The following is an 18,970-nucleotide window of genomic DNA, read 5'->3' as shown; positions in this document are numbered from 1 at the left end:
CGAAGTCGGTCGCTGAACTGACTGAGCCACCCAGGTGCCCCAAAAGAAGATAAACTTTAAAGTAGGATTAAGATGTTCTAGAATTAATGGTGCCCTCAGCTGCCTGCTGGAAGCACATGTAACATCATTACAGGAGTATAGCACCTCAAATTACTTTCCCTCAAATTATTATTATTTTAATTTTTATTTATTTATTTTTTTTTATTTTTGGGACAGAGAGAGACAGAGCATGAACGGGGGAGGGGCAGAGAGAGAGGGAGACACAGAATCGGAAACAGGCTCCAGGCTCTGAGCCATCAGCCCAGAGCCCGACTCGGGGCTCGAACTCACGGACCGCGAGATCGTGACCTGGCTGAAGTCGGACGCTTAACCGACTGCGCCACCCAGGCGCCCCAAATTATTATTTAAAAAAAATTTTTTTTAAATGTTTTTTATTTTGAGACAGAGACAGAGCATGAGCAGGAGAGGGGCAGAGAGAGAGGGAGACACAGAATCTGAAACAGGCTCCAGGCTCTGAGCTGTCAGCACAGAGCCCAACACGGGGCTTGAACCCACAGGCCGCGAGATCATGACCTGAGCCAAAGTCGGACACTTAACCGACTAAGCCACCCAGGCGTCCCTTCCCTCAAATTGTTTTACAGTTTTGTATGTATCATGACTGGCTGATCATTGAAAATAAGTAGCCAGCAGAAACATCAACAGTTGAGGCAAACTTGGGTGAGCTCCAAATTGGCATATTGTTATCATATGCATATCATATGCATTATTGTATGCATATTGAATAATAGTGCTTGCTATGATCAAGGAAGTGGGAATTTCAGTCGAGAGCTGTAAAAATATATAAGAACCGAATGAAAAGTCTGTTACAGATCTGTGTTGCACACTAACAGAAGTTAAGAACTCAATGGATGATTTTATCAAGAGATGAAGTGAAAGTGGAGAGAGAAGTAGTGAACTGGAAGATAGATCAGAAGATAATACACAGACTAAACCCCTGGAAAGACACAACAATAATACGGAAGAGAGGGAAAGATGCAGAGGGGCCGGAGTGAGATGGCCTAAGATCCACAGTCAGGGCCACAGTAATAAAGGGCAGAGAAATAAAAGGTAGAAGTAGAAAAGAACTTTGCAAAATGAATGAAAGACATTAAGCCACAGATTCAGGAAGCCCTATGAACCTAGATAAGATAAATAAAAATTCCGCACCTGTTCTTTTGCCAGCCAAATTTCTGAACACCTAGGAGAGAACCTTAAAAAGCAGCCAGAGGAAACAAGGCATTACGATCACAAGAGTAATAGTTATATTGACAACTAACTTCTTAAAAACAGTGGATGCCAGAAGACAGTGGAGTGATAACTTTAAATGTGAAAGGAAATAATTGTCAACCTAAACTTGACAAGTGAAACTCTTTCAAGAATGAAGGTTTCAGGGGCGCCTGGGTGGCTCAGTCGGTTAAGTGGCCGACTTGAGCTCACGTCATGATCTTGCGGTCCGTGAGTTCGAGCCCCGTGTCGGGCTCTGTGCTGACAGCTCAGAGCCTGGAGCCTTTTTCAGATTCTGTGTCTCCCTCTCTCTGACCCTCCCCTGTTCATGCTCTGTCTTTCTCTGTCTCAAAAATAAAATAAACGTTAAAAAAAAATTAAAAAAGAATGAAGGTTTCAAGTAAAGAGGGTGTTCTTCAGGCAGAAGGCAAATGATCTAGAGGGGAGGTCAAGAGATACAGAAGAGAAGGAAGAACACTGAAAATGATAATATTTGGATGTTCTAAAAGTTCTTTGATTGGCCACCAAGAGGATGAAACTATCTATGAATGTTAGGTTTTGATAAATCAAGGAGGGATGCTGTAATCTCTAGGATAATCACTAAAGGATAGAAAGATGATTCTCGGGGCGCCTGGGTGGCTCAGTCAGTTGAGCATCCGACTTCAGCTCAGGTCATGATCTCACAGTTGGTGGGTTCAAGCCCATGTTGGGCTCTATGCTGACAGCTCAGAGCCTGGAGCCTGCTTCCGATTCTGTGTCTCCCTCTCTCTCTGCCCCTCCCCCACTCACGCTCTGTCTCTTTCTGTCTCTCAACAATAAATAAAAATGTGTAAAAAAAAAAAAGAAAGAAAGATAACTTTCAAGCTAATACAGGGGACAAACGGAATAGAGAATTCTCAAAAAGAAAGCAGATTAAGGGAACAAAGAGTAAGAGATAAACAGAACTAATCCCTGATGAATATAAGATGCAAAAATCTTTAAAACATTCACAAAGAGAATCCAGCAGTATGTAAAGAAATTATATCATGACCAAGTGTTTTAATCTTAGAAGTGCATAATTGATTTCACAGTTGCAAATCCATGTTAACAGAGCAAAAGAGCCCACAGGATTATCTCAGTAGATGCAGAAAAGGCCTGTAGGGTATAATCGTTAATCAGAGTAAACCAATTTGGAAATGCAAAGGACCCAGAAGAGCCAAGGCTATCTTGAAGGAAAAGAACGAGGTGCACCTGTTGGATTTCAGGATTCGTGGTAGAGGTAAAGTAACTAAAATGGGAAGCTTTTGGTGCTAGACAGTTAAATAGACAGTGGGAGAGAATAGAAAGTCCAGAAATCTGGACTTCTTTAAGCAAAGAAGGAACAACACAGAAATTGGAAAATGGAAGCTTTTCCAGTAAAAGTCAAAGCATTTCAGTTCTTTTGAAGTGCTATTTCATAGAGGTGAGAAATTGTTTCAATATTGGTTATTAGTACCAGTTGATGGGGCTTCAACAGGGGAAGAAGTCATCCCTTTTGGTGTCTTAATGTTAGAAAATTTCATCTTGTAACCCTCGAGCTGTGTTGACATGGTATATTTATTTCCATTTGTTTACTTTCAACCTGTGTTGGTGAATTTTTGGTTTCAGATTATTCAGTTTTAGAATTTTCATCTGGTTCTTTAAAAAAAAATTTTTTTTTTTAAACATTTATTTTTGAGAGAGAGAGTAGGGAGGGCAGAGAGGGAGAGACACAGAATCCAAAGCAGGCTCCATGCTGTGAGCTGTCAGCACAGAACCTGACGCGGGGCTCAAACCCACGAACCGTGAGATCATGACCTGAGCTGAAGTTGTTTTTTTTTTTTTTTATTTTTTTTTATTTTTTATTTTTTATTTTTTATTTTTTATTTTTGAGACAGAGAGAGACAGAGCATGAACGGGGGAGGGGCAGAGAGAGAGGGAGACACAGAACTGGAAGCAGGCTCCAGGCTCTGAGCCATCAGGCCAGAGCCCGACGCGGGGCTCGAACTCACAGACTGTGAGATCGTGACCTGAGCTGAAGTCGGAGGCTTAACCGACTGAGCCACCCCAGGCGCCCCAACCTGAGCTGAAGTTGTACCCTCAACCGACTGAGCCACCCAGGTGCCCCAGGTGACCTTTCTTGGTAGACATTTGTTGTGGGACCTTTTCTGGGCCTTGTTGGGGGGCCTGTTTTCCTCCACTGTGCTGGTCTTTGATTTCTTCCCTTTTGTTTTCTGTTTCTAGAACTCCTGTAATTTAGGTGTTGAACTTCCTGGACTGGGCTTCTAGATTCCTGGTCTTTTCTCCTTTTCCTCTTATTTTCTGTATCTTTGTGTGTTTACTTTGTGAGATTTCTTCAATTTTATCTTTTAATCCTTCCGTTGATTTTCATTTCTGCCATCATATATATGCATTTTTAATTCCTGAGAGCTCTTTCATTCTGTTTTTTTTTTTTAACAATGACATCCTATTTATTTTTCATGGATGTATTGATTTTTGAGCTCTCTGAGGGTATTGATAGAATTTTTGAAGTTATCTTCTCTCTACATGATATGTTTTCTGTAAGTTGGTTAAACCCCGCCTGTGTTTATCTCTCAGGTAAGTGGCTTTGGCTTTCCTAGACCTGTTCATATTTAAGGATGGACCTCAGTACTGATTAAAAACTGTGAGCTCCTGGGGCGCCTGGGTGGCGCAGTCGGTTAAGCGTCCGACTTCAGCCAGGTCACGATCTCGCGGTTCGTGAGTTCGAGCCCCGCGTCGGGCTCTGGGCTGATGGCTCGGAGCCTGGAGCCTGTTTCCGATTCTGTGTCTCCCTCTCTCTCTGCCCCTCCCCCGTTCATGCTCTGTCTCTCTCTGTCCCAAAAATAAATAAACGTTGAAAAAAAAAAATTTAAAAACTGTGAGCTCCTGAGTAGAATCTGCCAACTGTAGGATGATCTGACCGGGCTGTTTTTGAAGCTGGTCACGTTCTCCTGAGAAGTACCTTCTGCTTTCTGCTTGGGGACTGGTGGGGGAGAGTAGGTAGAGGCCCGGCCGCCAACATCCTAGGAGCCACAGGGGGAGGAGAGCTGGAATTTCTTCATTGGCTGTGTTAGCCTGTATTCCTCTTGTTTCAGTATGGTGCCTGTGCCCTCAAATTTTCCTCCTCCTCCCTGTCCAGAGGTTCTTTATTTTATCTTCTTTGGAAAATAACCTACTTTCTGCTGGGTTGGGGGAGGCAGCCCCCCGCCATGGCGAGTGGTGGTGAGCTCTGAGGGTCTGGCCGCCCCTTATACTGTCTTTGGACTCATCTTTACCCCAGACTTAAGAGACATCGGGGGCCACAAATTCCTGAGTGTTGGAGGGTCCTTTGCAGCTTTCTCCACAGCCAGCCCAGGAGTCTCTGTGGTTATTGACCCACTGTGTATCTGTTTTCCATTCAAAATTTCATTTCTGTGGTCCTTTCCTGTTCTCTTTGTCCTCGTGGGTTTATGCCTTCAAAAAAACCTCTGTGCTGCGGTTTTCATGGCATTACGGGAGCGAGTAAAAGTAGTGTTTGTGTCCAGTCCCTCACCTTTATCTGGAAGCTCTCTCTCCAGTGTTCCTCAGAAATGATGGGGCCTAGATAAAAGCAAGTATTCCAGAGGATGGCCCGGGACCCACGGTTTGTTCTGTGGGAGGGTGGTGCCAGGGACCTGTTTACAGAGTTAAAGCTGGAAGCGAATTCAGGTGACCTGGCTCGATTCCTTGTTCCTAGGCCGGGCTCATGAAGGCATGTAGAGCTTCTCTTGTCACCCTTAGAAGGTGCTCCTGGACTTACATTTCTGGCAATGGTAGCGAAATAGCAAAACGGCCGGAGAATGTCCTCTTACGAGACGCAGAAATGCCGGGCAGGGTATAATAAATATCCTTTTGAAATGGATACGCATAGCTGCATCTGTGAGAAAGGAAGAGAGGAGCAAGAGGAGGCTGGAAACTAGAGCTGTGCACCTCCGCCTTTAGCCGGTGGGACTTTGCATCTCTGCCTAATTTAGAGATGTGGGTTTGGTAGCAGTGTGTAAGGCACGAGAGACGAGGTACGAAATGGAGACTGAGGCCCTCAGGTGGTAAAACATCCTTAGGGTTATACCTTCAGTGAAAGTACGGACTAGAAGAAAGATCCTTTTGCTGACACAGGGAGTATATAAGAAAATTGTCTTGACCTGGGTGGATAGGGAGGCAGGTAGTTTCCCTTGAGAATTTACAACCGTAGGCCTGTGCTTACGTGAGCTTGGAGTTGAAATTGATAGCAACTAGCGTTCTCTGGGAAGCGCGAAGTCGCGAAATGAAAGTGATTCCAGATTGATCATGTCCTAGAAAGTTTGGCATAAGCAAAAACATAAATTATCTCGGGAAGGTCGCCCCCTCTAACTTGGCCTTACGGTATTCTCACAGAAAAGGCCCGATGGACAGAGTAAGCTCTGTGCCCGAAAACGGAATCCAAAATTCCGAGAATCCCAGATTCCAGACATGCAAGGAAACAAGATGCCGTGAGTGAAAATCATCAGAATGACAAGTGGCAGAAATAAATGTTCAAGAAATTCAATTACAGAATTATAAAACAGGGATTTGGAAGTATGACAAAGAACAGAAGTGTCAAAATCAACCCAAGAGATTTCTTGAAAGTAGAAATTCTAGAAGTGAAAAAATGGGTTAATTGAATTTATAAATTAAGTAGAAGAGCTAAATAGCAAATTAGACACAACTAACGAGAGAATTAATAAACTGGAATTCTTGGGGCACCTGGGTGGCGCAGTCGGTTGGGCATCCGACTTCAGCCAGGTCACGATCTCGCGGTCCGTGAGTTCGAGCCCCGCGTCAGGCTCTGGGCTGATGGCTCAGAGCCTGGAGCTTGTTTCCGATTCTGTGTCTCCCTCTCTCTCTGCCCCTCCCCCGTTCATGCTCTGTCTCTCTCTGTCCCAAAAATAAATAAACGTTGAAAAAAAAAATTAAAAAAAAAAATAAATTGGAATTCTCTATAATGGTGTCTAGACACAATTGGAAAATACGAAGGCAGGGTTAAAATAATGGGTAGAAAAGGAAAGTCTAATACACTTTAACAGGAATTTCAGAGTCATAGAGTAGGGAGATTCAGTACTCAAATTGATAAAAGTCAAGGATTTTTCAGAATTGAAAATAGAGGAGAATCATCAGAGTAAAAGCATGTTTTTCCAAGCAGTGTAATAAACACAGACATATCTCAATGAAACCGCAAAGAGAAGATCTAAGAAAGTAGCCAGAGGGAAAAGACAGAGTATCTACAAAGTTAAATTAATAGCAGACTTTTCAGCAACAATAGTATAAATCAGAAGACAGTTGAATAATATTTTCAACTCAACCTAAAGGTTTATGTTCTTCTAAACCGTCAGTTAGGAAAAGGGGCAAAATAACATTTTCAGAAAAGCATACAAAGGCTTCTCTACCAAAAGATCTTTACTGAAGAAGGATGTTCTTTTGGAAGGACAGTGGTCCCAGAAGGAAGAGCAGAGAAGGAGGAGGGTTGGCTGAGCAGACAAGCTGACAAATGTATGGACAGATAAGAAAATACTGAGTGTATAAAACACAGATAATATCTGCTTTGGGAAGCAGATAAGAAGAACAACGATAGATTAAATATTTAATACAAATGTTATGTTAAACTAAGTGTAATTGGAAGGAGGTAGTTGGGGTTAGAACAGTTAAGTTCTTACGAGGGATGGTAGAGATGTTGATTAACTTCAGGTTTTTAGCATAAACAGTATACAGTAAAGTTTAAAGCCTGGCTTGTAATAGAATAGAGCATTACTCTCAGGCCAGAAGTGGCTGAGATACGGAATTAAAAAAGATAATCCAAAGGGGGTAGCAGTAGAGAAAAAACATGTAGACATAGCAGTAATCATGACTGTAATGGTACTCAAATCTAGGTCAAAGACAATGTTAAATTTAACTGGAAAAAAAAAAGATACAGGAAGATTTAAAATAAAAGAAAAAGATAAATTCAGAAAATAGTAACCACAGGAAATGTCGTATAGCTATGTTAGTTAGCATGAGATCAAATAGCATTTTTGGTAAAGAGCAAACGAACAAATGAAGAGGGTTACTATATAGTTCGAAAAGTTTTATTACCAAGAGTGTATAAAGAACTTATACAACTCCTAGGAAAAGCACCCCAACAGAAAAATGGGAAAGGATGTGAACAGGCATTTCTCAGAAGTAGAAACAAAAAGATGATTGGTTTCATAAATAATCAGGAAATGGGGATCAAAACTGTAATACACCATTTCATACTGACCGTGTGAGCAAATATCATGGGGTGAGGGTGTAGCTCAGTGGGTCTGTAGTCTCCTGGGAACATAAATTGGCACATCCAGATTGGTACTTTGGAGAACAGTTTGACAGTATCTAATGAGTTGAAGATGATCATACCCTGTGACCCAGCATCTCTGATATACACCCTAAATGCCTCCCTCACATGAGCACAAGAAAACACAGAAGAGGAGTCAAGAGGCTTCATGGTGGCGGTAATCAAATCAGCACCTCTTATAAATAACCTAGAAGTTCATCAAGAGGATGGGTACGTAAATTGTGGTGACGTCATACGGTGGACTGTATGTGCCGGGAACACATGCATTGCGGAGCTACGGGGGAGGCCACAGGGCATGTACCGTTGAGCCAGGCTGCCTGGGTTCAAAACCTGGTTTTGGCCCTCGGTAATAACTTGGGTAAGGTGCCTCACCTCTTGGTGCCTCAGTTCAGCGTTAAATTACTGTTTGTAAAATGCTTGGTGTAGTGCCTGCTGCGTGTTTGTTAAATAAATGTGTATCGATGTGGATGGCTCACAAATAAATGGGTCAGGGCAAAAAAGCAAATGAATCAGAAATTGTTTGGCTGCTGGAAACCCACTCAAGAGTTCTTCTCGTGTAAAAGTTCAAAGATAAAAGGTACACACATTTTGGATTCTTTTCTGTCCCACTCTGCGTATGTGCCACTCCACGGTGGGTGCACACTCCAGCGTGTGTGTGTGTGTGTGTGTGTGTCCGTGTGTCTCTCTCTCACGCTCCAGCCTCCCTCCTTGCACCTCCCTGTCCTCCCTTCTAGGTTCTTAGTCTCCACACCCTGGCCATTCTTACTCTGGTTGTGGGGGAGGTGGAGTGATGAACTTGGATACCAGATAAGGTCACCTAACCTTCAGGTGTCTGGGCCCTTCTTGGCTCCCCTGGAAGAACCTGTTGGGGCAGCAAGTGGCTCCTCTGGAAGAACCTGTTGGGGCAGCAAGTGCTCAGCTAACTGCAGGGTTGCCTTCTGAGGAGGGCAGGGCTAGGGGAGACTAAGACAGGAGCCTCCCGGGAAGGGAGCCTGGCCGCTGGCTAGGGGAAGGCTGCCTCTTCTCTCTGGACGGACCTGGAGTCTGGGCCGTGAGGGAGGGCACCGGGCATGCCTCACTTGGCCACCTGTCAGGCACGCGGGCTTCTGGGAGGAGGGTGCACCTCGGCATGTTGACGGCCAGCTGGGGTCCGAAGTGGACGTGGTGGGTGACACCCCTTTCTCTCTGGTCTGTAATGCCCACGTGATCGGGGCTGGGCACCTACTCCCTGGGGAGGGTGGGGTGCTGCGGAAGGGCTGCAGGAGCCAAGGGTGGAGCTCAGCAGGTTGTTGGTTGCTGGGGTTTGAAGTTCCCTGGGAGATGTTGGCTGGGCCGGATGTACCCCAAGCCCAGAGCTCAGGGAACCCCAGGCGAGGCATGGCCACTCTAGCTTCACAGCCTCCCACTGAGGCTCTGCCTAAATCGCCCTCGTTTTTCTGTCCTTCTGTCATTCTTCCTTCTCTGTAGTGCTTCGAGTCCTCATAGGCAGGATCCTGGTAGGATTTCCCCTGCTTCCCCTCAGCACATACTGGGCTGTGTGCAAGGCCAGCTGGACTGGGAAACACCTTCGGTGCTTGTCCTCGAGTGTCAAAACTGGTCTGTTTAGGTTAAGCTCCCGGAATGTAGGAATGGAATCTGTGTTTTTTTGTTTTTTTGTTTTTCTCAGTGGTGGCGTGTGTCCAGGGGTGGGGTTTCTCTGCCCACCTGGACTGAGAACTTGGGGAGGACCGTGGTCTTTCCAACAAGGTGGAGGCCCCTGGGAGGGAACCTAGGGAATGCTTGTTGGGGGACACTGCTACTTGCATACGTGGTGCCTTTGGGGGCCAGAAGTCGGTTTGGCTGGGGCTCAGGGATGGGACGAACCACTTGCCTTGGTATCTCGGAGGTAGGCTGCCCTCAGGGCCCCTGGGTATGGGGGTACTGCAGACGCCCCATCTCGGGAGCACGGCTTCCTCTCCTGCTGGGATGGGTGAGTGGGTGGGGGTCAGGGGAGCCTCCCGTGCACGGGTGCCCTGGCCCTGTGAGCAAGCGCGGGCAGGAACTCTGTGTCTATTAAAAGGCAGAGGCTGCCTTGTGTTTGGAGCGTTGCCAGAGGCTATAAATAGCTGAGTGTGTGCAGAAGCAGAGCAGCAGGGAGGAAGGGGGAGGCCCTGGGTTTCCAGCTGGCAGCGAGCTTGGGTGTGGTATGGGAGGGGCACGGAGTCTCCCAGCCTCCCCAGGTCTTCCTTGGGCTCTGAATGCAGAGCTCCTAGAGGTGTAGGCGTGTGAGCCCTCTGGGGGACTTGTGCTGTGAAGGATTGTCACAGGCAGCAGGAAGGGCTGTCGCTGCTAATACAACAGCTAATGTGCCAGGCATGATCTTAACTACCTTTAAAATGTATTAACTCGTTTGACTCTGGAATAGCCCTGGGAATTAGGTGGGCTTATCATCCCCTTTTCACACATGAGGAAACAGAGGCATAGGGGTAGATTGGTAACTTACCCAGGGTCACACAGCCCGGAAGTATCCGAGCTAGGATTTGGACAAAGTCGGCCAGCTCGAGGCTGCCTTATTCTCAGTTGTCTGTAGGAGGAGCTGGTCAGATGGGGGTCCACTTATATCCTGAACCCCTGAGCCTTAAGATTTGGAGTTCCCAGCCCTGTCCACTTGGGTCCTGCCCATGGTAAAGGCCGGAGGAGTCCCTACTTGGTGAGTGGCCTTGAAGAGAGGAGCTGGGCCAGCCTTAGGCCATTGTCAGTGTTTTGGCTCCTAGGCTTGCAGAGGGGCTTGGTGCGATTGTCTGCGTGGAGATGGTAACTCCCGTGAGGACTCTAGGGCTTGGGCTGCGGGCTGAGGCCATGCCTCCTGTTGTCCCTGCCCTTCGAAATCCTGCCCTAGCCAGGTGACAGCTGTGTCCTTCTGTCTGTTCGTTGGTCCTTCCATCCATCCATCATGTGTCCGGAACTAGTTCTTGCGCTGAAGGTGGTCAAGCCTTCTGCTTTCATCAGCCTTGCAGTCTCATGGGGGAAAGCTGACGTTTAAAAAGCAATTGTCAAGTACATTTGTAGTGTCTTATTTGATTTTACATGAGAGTGTGCGTGCGTGCACATGAGTGGGGGGTGGGGTGGGGCAGAGGGTGAGAGAGAGAATCTTCAGCAGACTGCATGCTCAGCACGAAGCCAGATGCAGGGCTCGATCCCACGACCCTGGGATCATGACCTGAGCCCAAATCAAGAGTCGGATGGTCAAGTGACTGAGCCACGCAGGCGCCCTGAGAAGAGCCAGAATTTAAAGAAGGTGAGGAGGATCTTGCAGCCAGAGGTAGCCCTCGTGCTAAGCCCAGAAGCTGAGCGTATTTAGGAGGCGGGCAGAGCGGTGTGCCGGCAGTGGGGGAAGCAAGATTGAGGGGTGGCTGGCACCCCTATCTGCAGCTCACTCCATCCTTTCAGCGTCTCCCCTTAAACCTTATACGCTCGATGAAGGGCTTGGCTGGGGGAAACCAGCGTGCACCCCCACAGAAGCCCCTTTGTAGACCCCGAGGCCTTTCCTATGGACCATGCTGGGTCTCAGCTGCCTGGGTAGTTGGGAGACCACTCTTTTCCTTCTTACAAGTGTCCTTGGATGCTCAGGGGTGTGTGGGTGGCTCAGTCGGTTCAGCTTCCGACTCTTGGTTTCAGCTCAGGTCATGAGCTCACGTTCATGAGCTGTGCATGCAGCTCACACTGAGCACGGAGCCTACTTGGTTGGGACTCTCCCTCTCTTTCTGCCCCTCCCCTGCTCTCTCTCTCTCTCTCTCTCTCTCTCTCTCTCTCTCGAAATAAATATACATATAAAACACAACAAAAAACATAAATTAAAAATAAAAATAAAAAGGCTAAGTGTCCTTGGGTGCCCAGAGCCATGGCTAGACATTGGCTTTCTGATAGGATGACATTCCGAGCCCTTGGGTCCTCCTACCTGGAGCTTCCAGATTTGCTGCTTGCCCCTGGTCTCTAGAAGGAGACTCTTGTCACTGCAGAGAGATGCAGAAGGGGCGGGGTGACTAGAGAATGACCACTCCTGCGGGTTGGGGGGGGGTCCCTTACTGCCTGACAGCCAGTCATTGTCCTCCCTGGGTGCACTATTTGCTCACGATGGCCAGTATAGGGGTGTGAGGGAGGCTTCGGGCTTTTGGACTCTGGGCACTTAGCTCTTCAGCTGGGGTTGGGGTTGGGGTGGGGTCTTCTCTCCTTGGCCCTTCCAGCCAGCCTTTCAGGCTGATGGTGAAAAGGGCTCCTGGCTGCTGGTGGGCTGGCTGACTGTCCTTCCATGGGGGTGACTCTGACCGTTCCTTCCTCCTTCCTGGGGTGGGAATACCAGTTAGGGGTGGCATCATCAGGTCCCTGGCCCACAGTAAGCCCAAGAAGAGTGGAGAGGTTAGTGGATGCTTGGTGCTGGTTTCCTCTCGGACGTCTGTGTGGTTTTTGACAGGTTGATCATGGGTGCCCCGTAAAGGCACTCCCAAACGGAGTTCTGGAGAGCTCTTCAGCTCAGGTGTCAGGTCTAGGGGCCATAATCCCTTTCCTCCTTCCTCCTTCCTCCTTCCCATTACAGGGCCTGGGGGCAGTGGGGCAGATTTGAGGACTGGAATGGGCTTGCTTGGGGGAGGGATGGTGAGAAAGGTAGATTGGGTGAATGTTTGAGGCCATGTTTGAAGGAAAGAAGTATTTGAAGGGGCAGTTGGGGGTGGAAGTGCCTGGCCACCCGGCTGGCACTCACGCCAGGGGTGGAAGAGGGCATGGAATGCTGGGGGTGCTCACAGGGGTCTTCAGGGGCCAAGCCCAGCTGGGAGCCAGCCCTTCTTCTGCTTGTGGTGACTCTGGGAGCCTTACCCTGAGCACGCCGGCCTCATTCTTAGGATCTTCTCCTGCCCTGTTGAGCACCAGCTGTTGTTGCTGGGTGCAGGAGGGACACCGGACTGGAGGGTCCTTGCTTTCCGTTCAGTCTGGTTGGTGTGTGTGCGTGTGTGTGTGGGGGGGGGGGGGGGCATCCGGCTGACACCCGCTCACCACCCAGCCTCCCTCCGGGTGGCCCGGGGCCCAGGACCGGTGCAGGGGCGTGTGGACCGCGCGGCCGTTCTCTCACCTCTCGCCTTCGGGGCACAGGTTCCGGGCGTGGGGAGGCCGAGACCCGGGAGTGCATTTACTACAACGCCAACTGGGAGCTGGAGCGCACCAACCAGAGCGGCCTGGAGCGCTGCGAGGGCGAGCAGGACAAGCGGCTGCACTGCTACGCCTCCTGGCGCAACAGCTCGGGCACCATCGAGCTCGTCAAGAAGGGCTGCTGGCTGGACGACTTCAACTGCTATGACAGGTGCGCTGGAGCCCGGCCTCCCCTACCCCCCGCCCCCCGCCCCCAGTCCCGCCGGAGCCCTCCTGTTGCTGCAGTGCTCACTGGGCCTCGGGACGTCTGTGAAGGCAAGCCTGGCATTTAAGGGTAGGGGGAGACGAGGGCCCCTCCAGACAGCGTGGGCACGTAGGGATGCCGCCTGGGTCCTCGCTTTCCCGCGGCTGTTTTGCCTGCCTCCGTCTGAAGGAGGGCTCTTCGCTGTGGCCCCTTGGCTATTCCTGCTCGACTTTGGGCCCCACTTTAGGGCAGGTGGGTTCACGCTGTCCCCTGATGGTTCTCCGTGAGCTTTTCTGTCTGTGGGGAGGGGTCGGCTGCGTGGGCCCCGGTGAGCTGCGTGTCCCTCCTCTGAGGGGTCTCTGGGAAACTGTGTGCCTCCAGGCAGGAGTGTGTGGCCACCGAGGAGAACCCCCAGGTGTACTTCTGCTGCTGTGAAGGCAACTTCTGCAACGAGCACTTCACCCACTTGCCAGAGGCTGGGGGCCCAGAAGGTGAGGGCCGCGGGAGGGCAGGCTGGGGCCTCTCCTTGGCCCTGGAGCTCTCGTCTCAGCTCCCGAGTTCGGTGGGGGAGCGACCGCGGGGCTCTCTGGTCTGGCCCCCGAGGCGTGTGGGTGGGCGGGCTGTGTGACACAGGGCTCCGTGTGTCCCCCAGTCACGTACGAGCCACCCCCGACAGCCCCCACCCTGCTCACGGTGCTGGCCTACTCGCTGCTGCCCATTGGGGGCCTCTCCCTCATCGTCTTGCTGGCGTTCTGGATGTACCGGCATCGCAAGCCCCCCTACGGCCACGTGGACATCCACGAGGTGAGACGGGGCTGGCGCAGGGCAGGGCAGGGGTACAGGTGGGGTGGTAGGCCAGACCCTGTTAAATCCTCCATCTCCCCCAGGACCCTGGGCCTCCACCTCCGTCCCCTCTGGTGGGCCTGAAGCCACTGCAGCTGTTGGAGATCAAGGCCCGGGGGCGCTTTGGTTGTGTCTGGAAGGCACAACTCATGAATGACTTTGTGGCTGTCAAGATCTTCCCGCTCCAGGTGAGTGTTTGAGGGACTCCCAAATCATCCACTGCTGTGGCTTGAGCTACCCCGCCCCAGGGCCGTCCGGGCCCGTGCAGGTGGGACGAGAGACAGGTGGGCCCCACTGAAATGTTCTCGCGGGGTCAGGGTAGAGCTTTGCAAAACCTCGATCCGTTCTGGTTTGCAGGGGTTTGTTCTTGACATCAGGTTCTGCTTAGAGGCGTTGGACACCAGGCTACCCCAGCAGTTGCCCAGGACACTTAGCAAAGTGAGGCCTGGCTCTGCATCTCGTGTGGTGGGTGACACTGGGCCACTCGCTCCCCTCCCTGGGCTTCGGTGGCCGTGTTTGTCAATGAGGTGCTAGCCCCGAGCGATCTCAGGGATCACTGTTGGCCGGTGCTCTGGGGCCCAGCCCGGTCCTGGTCTTCTGCCCGCCTCCTTTACGGAGCCGAGGCAGGGAGGGAGGGAGGGTGGGTGGGTACGCGGATGGCGTGGGGGTGGCAGTTCTGCCGCAGGGTGGTGTGGCCGCAGTGGAGTTCAGCTGCATCCCTGCCTTAGGACAAGCAGTCATGGCAGAGCGAACGGGAGATCTTTAGCACACCCGGCATGAAGCATGAGAACCTGCTGCAGTTCATCGCCGCTGAGAAGCGAGGCTCCAGCCTTGAGGTGGAGCTGTGGCTCATCACAGCTTTCCATGACAAGGTGAGTCATGCCTGCGGACGGGGGCTCCCGAGATGAGGTGGCCTTCCGCCGTAAGGTGACCCTTCGTAAGTGCAGACATAAGAACTCCTAACTCTGGGATGAATTCTTATGAAGAAGCATAGCGCCTTCATGGTTAACAGCCGCTGACACCCCTCCCGCCCCCCCAACCCCTCTTGGCCTCACACACCTTCCGTGTCAGTCCCAGCCTCCCAAGGAGAGCAGCCTGCTGCTGCTGGTCCACTGAGACCCTCCTCCCAGGGCTGGGCTGGCCTGGGCCGGGCCGGGTCGGGTCCTGTTCTATACCCAGAACCTGTGCCCCAGTTCTGTGCTGTCTCCTCTAGGGCTCCCTCACGGATTACCTCAAGGGGAACATCATCACGTGGAACGAACTGTGTCACGTGGCAGAGACCATGTCAAGAGGCCTCTCATACCTTCATGAGGATGTGCCCTGGTGCCGTGGCGAGGGCCACAAGCCGTCTATTGCCCACAGGTACCTGGGTCAGCAGTTGCCTTTCCTGTGCTTGGTCTGGAGCTGCAGAGAGGGCTGGAGGGTGAAAGCAGGGCCTGGGGTTGGGGTGGGGAGTCTCAGTTTCATAAAGGTGCTTAGCTGCTCTGTGATGGGCCCACTTGCCCCTTCCCCTGCCTTCCACCCGTGTCCTGGGCCTGGCGTGGCCTTGAGGGTGGTTTTCTCTTGCCCTCTGGTGGCCACATGAGGGAATGCTGACTCCGTTACTTTGGTTGGAGGGTTGGTTCAGCAGTTCTCAGACTTTTTGGTTCGGATATCTTTATGTCCTTTTTTTTTCTTTTTTAAATGTTGATTTATTTCTCTTGAGAGAGCGCAAGCGGGAGAGTAGCAGAGAGAGAGAGAGAGAGAGAGAGAGAGAGAGAAACAGAGGGAGGGAATCCCAAGCAGGCTTCTCACTATTAGTGCAGAGCCTGACATGGGGCTCGATCTCATGACCTGTGAGATCATGACCTGAGCTGAAATCAAAAGTCGGATACTTAACCGACTGAGCCACACAGGCAGCCCTAGGATCTCTTTATACTCTTAAAAAAAAAAAAAAACTCTGTGTGTGTGTGTTTATTTTTTTGAGGGAGAGAAAGAGAGAGAGACAGACAGTAAGCTGGGGAGGGGCAGAGAGAGAGGGAGAGAGAAATCCCAAGCAGGCTCTGTGCTTTCAGCACAGAGCCTGACGTGGGGCTTGAACCCACGAACTGTGAGCTTATGACCTGAGCTGAAAGTAAGAGTCGGGTGCCCAACCGACTGAGCCACCCAGGTGCCCCTCTTTACGTTCCAAAGAAGAACGTGTGTATATGTGGGTTATGGGTATTGGTATTTGCTGTAGCGGAGCACACACATTCCATTAAGTGTTGGTGATGACATCACAGGTATGCAGCCTCTGGAAAACTCTTCTCCTGAGAGAATGAACTCACAAGAAGACAAACGATGGGTTATGAATGCGAAAGATTTTGATTTTACGGTTCCCCGGAAACAGTGGCAGGGACTCTTTGAGGTCCTGGGGCTACACCTTGACACCACCGTGTTGACTCATCATCGTAGTCCTCGCTAAACGTAGGCACTGTTCCAAATACCAGGCCACATCGGTCTCGTTACCTGAGGAGAGTGTCCATGAGCCACTTGTCGTCTGTGAGATAGGTGTTGTTTTCCCAGCCCCATTGTACAGAGGAAACAACAGTAGGGCAGGGAAATTGGGTATTTTGTCATCAGACCTACAAGGGACGGGAACGAGCCTTGGAGTCCGGGAATCCAAGCTCAAGGGTCCCTGGTGGTAGTAACATCAGTGACATTTAAGGTTGACAGTATGAAACTGCAATTTTTGTAGGTCAAAAATGGTTGAATGCTGACTCTTCCGTACGGTTCAACCTAACGATAGTACCCAGTAAGTGTGCCGGGGTGGCCCTAAGTATGTGTATCTCCCACTCCCTGAGTTTAATCGTCACAGCAAGACTGAGACAGGTACAGGGGAGACTGAGGACCGGAAGTGTCTCTGCTAGTGAGAGGTGGCGCTGAACTCACATGCCGGCACCCTGCTCTTCACGGCCTGGTGGCGGGCCTGAGCCCTTCAGGGGCCTGCACAGAAACCCGGGCAAGTTCATCCCGCATAACGTACATTCTTCCCAGAAGACTTAATCCCGGGCCGGTATGCCCGACCTCGGCCACTCTGAGAACGTAAGGGCCAGCTTTTGATACCGTGGGGACTGGAATGGGGTCTGCCCCGCCGTTGCGGGAGGTGTTGCTTTGACAGGTGTGGCAGAAGTGCGGTTAGAGATGCTCACGCTGAGGGGGGTGAAGGGTGGGAGGATGTCCTAGAGCTGCCCGCCTGTGCGGCTTCATAAAACTCCACCCTGGTGCACACCCTGACCCCCAAACAGGGTGGGGTGCCCTGGTGTGGGGGCTCTAGAGCTTAGCCTCCGGTATCTCGGGGGTCACGGTGGGGATCCAGGGTCAAGGTAGCTTGGACCACGGTGTTCACCTTCATCTCGGTCTACTTGTCTCCACAGGGACTTTAAAAGCAAGAATGTATTGCTCAAGAGCGACCTCACAGCCGTGCTGGCTGACTTTGGTCTGGCTGTTCGGTTTGAGCCAGGGAAACCGCCGGGGGACACTCACGGGCAGGTAATAAGCCTCAGGGGGGTGCAGGATGGGGGCTGGCACAGGAGCGGACCCTGCCCTTCTCGTGCCCAGCTGGCGAGACACGGGGCAAGGGCACTGAGCTCAGAGCTGCCCGAGAACTCCAGGAACAACGCTCGTTTTACCAGCGGGGAAAGCAAGGCCTGGAGGGCGGCCTCGCCTCGGGGGCTGCTTTGCCAAACATAGCTGCCCCATTGGGGTCAGCTCTCAGCCTTGTAGCCTCGGTCTCTGTCTCTGTCGGCGGAATTACTAAGCAGTGTAAAGTAGAAGGAACACTACTAAGAATCCAAAAACCTGGAAAAAGTAGCTAACAGTTAAGCCTGAGGAAATCATCCTAAAACAAGTGCTGTAAATATCTGTAATCTTTGCCGTCTTGGTTTTTGATCTTAATCTCAGTAAAGCAGAGATTTAGGCCGTCTAGGCAGCCCCTTGTGCTGGCGGAGTAAAGAGGCAGCAGTTCCAAATTAGATTACTGTTGTCTCGAGTGTGATATTTTTAAGTGATTCCTGAGGTATGATAGACACCATGACTTCTTGTGACCTCCCCGCGAATGTGGCGAGTCACGGATTGCCCTCCCTCGTGGTATGGTCTGAATGCTGCCATCCTGGCCCCGTCTGGTGCACTCAGGAGGTAGCTCTCGTGTCCAGCTGTGAGTACGTTTGTGTGTGGCCACTGGCACCCCCTCCCGTCCTCCTCTAGGTGGGCACGCGGCGTTACATGGCCCCTGAGGTGCTTGAGGGAGCCATCAACTTCCAGAGAGATGCCTTCCTGCGCATCGACATGTATGCCATGGGGCTGGTGCTGTGGGAGCTTGTGTCCCGCTGCAGGGCCGCGGACGGTGAGTGGGACGGGAGCCCCGGGCATGCAGGGCGTGGGACGGGGAGCAGCGAGTCCTTGGGGTGACCCTGCTGGGCTCTCTCTCGCCCCCCCCAGGACCCGTGGACGAGTACATGCTGCCCTTTGAGGAAGAGATCGGCCAGCACCCGTCACTGGAGGAGCTGCAGGAGGTGGTCGTGCACAAGAAGATGCGGCCCGCCATTAAGGATCACTGGCTGAAGCACCCGGTGAGGGGCCTGGGTGGCAGGTGACTCTGCAGGGGCACAGAGAGGGGAGCCCCTCCATGTGTGACAGGAACCTGAGGTCGAGGGAGCATGGGATAGAGAGAGAGGGGATGCCTCACAGGCAGCCGGACAGTCCTCTCCTCCCCTGCCTGGTCAGAGGCCACTTAGTGCCCTGCCTCCCTTCCACGGGAAAGTATCTGGGGAGGTTTCGTGCTGGCCGGGGAGGTGGCTCTGGGTTTGGGCCCAGAGTAAGGGGGCCTGACCGGTCCGTCAGGGCGCCCCCACGTGGACCATTTGTGCAGGGGAGCCGACTGGCCCTCGCCCTGACGCGGTGTGGGTTTCAATCCTGGATCTGCCAATCAGTAGCTGGGTGACTTCTGGCAGCTTTCTTTCTTTCTTTGTTATTTATTACTTATTATTATTTATTATTTGTTTATTATGTATTATTTATTTATTACTTATTACTTATTATTTATCATTTATTTATTTATTGCTTTATTTCTCTGAGCCTTTGCCTTCTTAGGGTAGTAGTAGATTTAACTGGTTACCGTAAAT

At 51.1% G+C, this 18,970-nt stretch overlaps 1 protein-coding gene across 3 annotated transcripts in view; it reads left to right on the top strand.

Moving 5' to 3' along the window:
* ACVR2B (activin A receptor type 2B) overlaps positions 1–18,970 on the top strand; it is a 40,759-nt gene that overhangs the window by 10,682 nt on the left and 11,107 nt on the right. For 2 of the 3 annotated variants that reach the window (XM_043595730.1, XM_043595732.1), the window contains exons 2-10: positions 12,746–12,953; positions 13,368–13,477; positions 13,639–13,790; positions 13,874–14,017; positions 14,558–14,701; positions 15,043–15,191; positions 17,225–17,339; positions 18,054–18,192; positions 18,288–18,418. In XM_043595730.1, the coding sequence (XP_043451665.1) occupies positions 12,746–12,953; positions 13,368–13,477; positions 13,639–13,790; positions 13,874–14,017; positions 14,558–14,701; positions 15,043–15,191; positions 17,225–17,339; positions 18,054–18,192; positions 18,288–18,418 (1,292 nt within the window). The remainder of the gene's footprint in view (positions 1–12,745; positions 12,954–13,367; positions 13,478–13,638; positions 13,791–13,873; positions 14,018–14,557; positions 14,702–15,042; positions 15,192–17,224; positions 17,340–18,053; positions 18,193–18,287; positions 18,419–18,970) is intronic. The other variant, XM_043595731.1, reaches the window with a different exon arrangement.

The sequence above is a fragment of the Prionailurus bengalensis genome, chromosome C2, assembly GCF_016509475.1.
Source record: "Prionailurus bengalensis isolate Pbe53 chromosome C2, Fcat_Pben_1.1_paternal_pri, whole genome shotgun sequence".
Classification (NCBI taxonomy): domain Eukaryota; kingdom Metazoa; phylum Chordata; class Mammalia; order Carnivora; family Felidae; genus Prionailurus; species Prionailurus bengalensis.
This window is presented reverse-complemented; position numbering and strand designations above follow the sequence as displayed.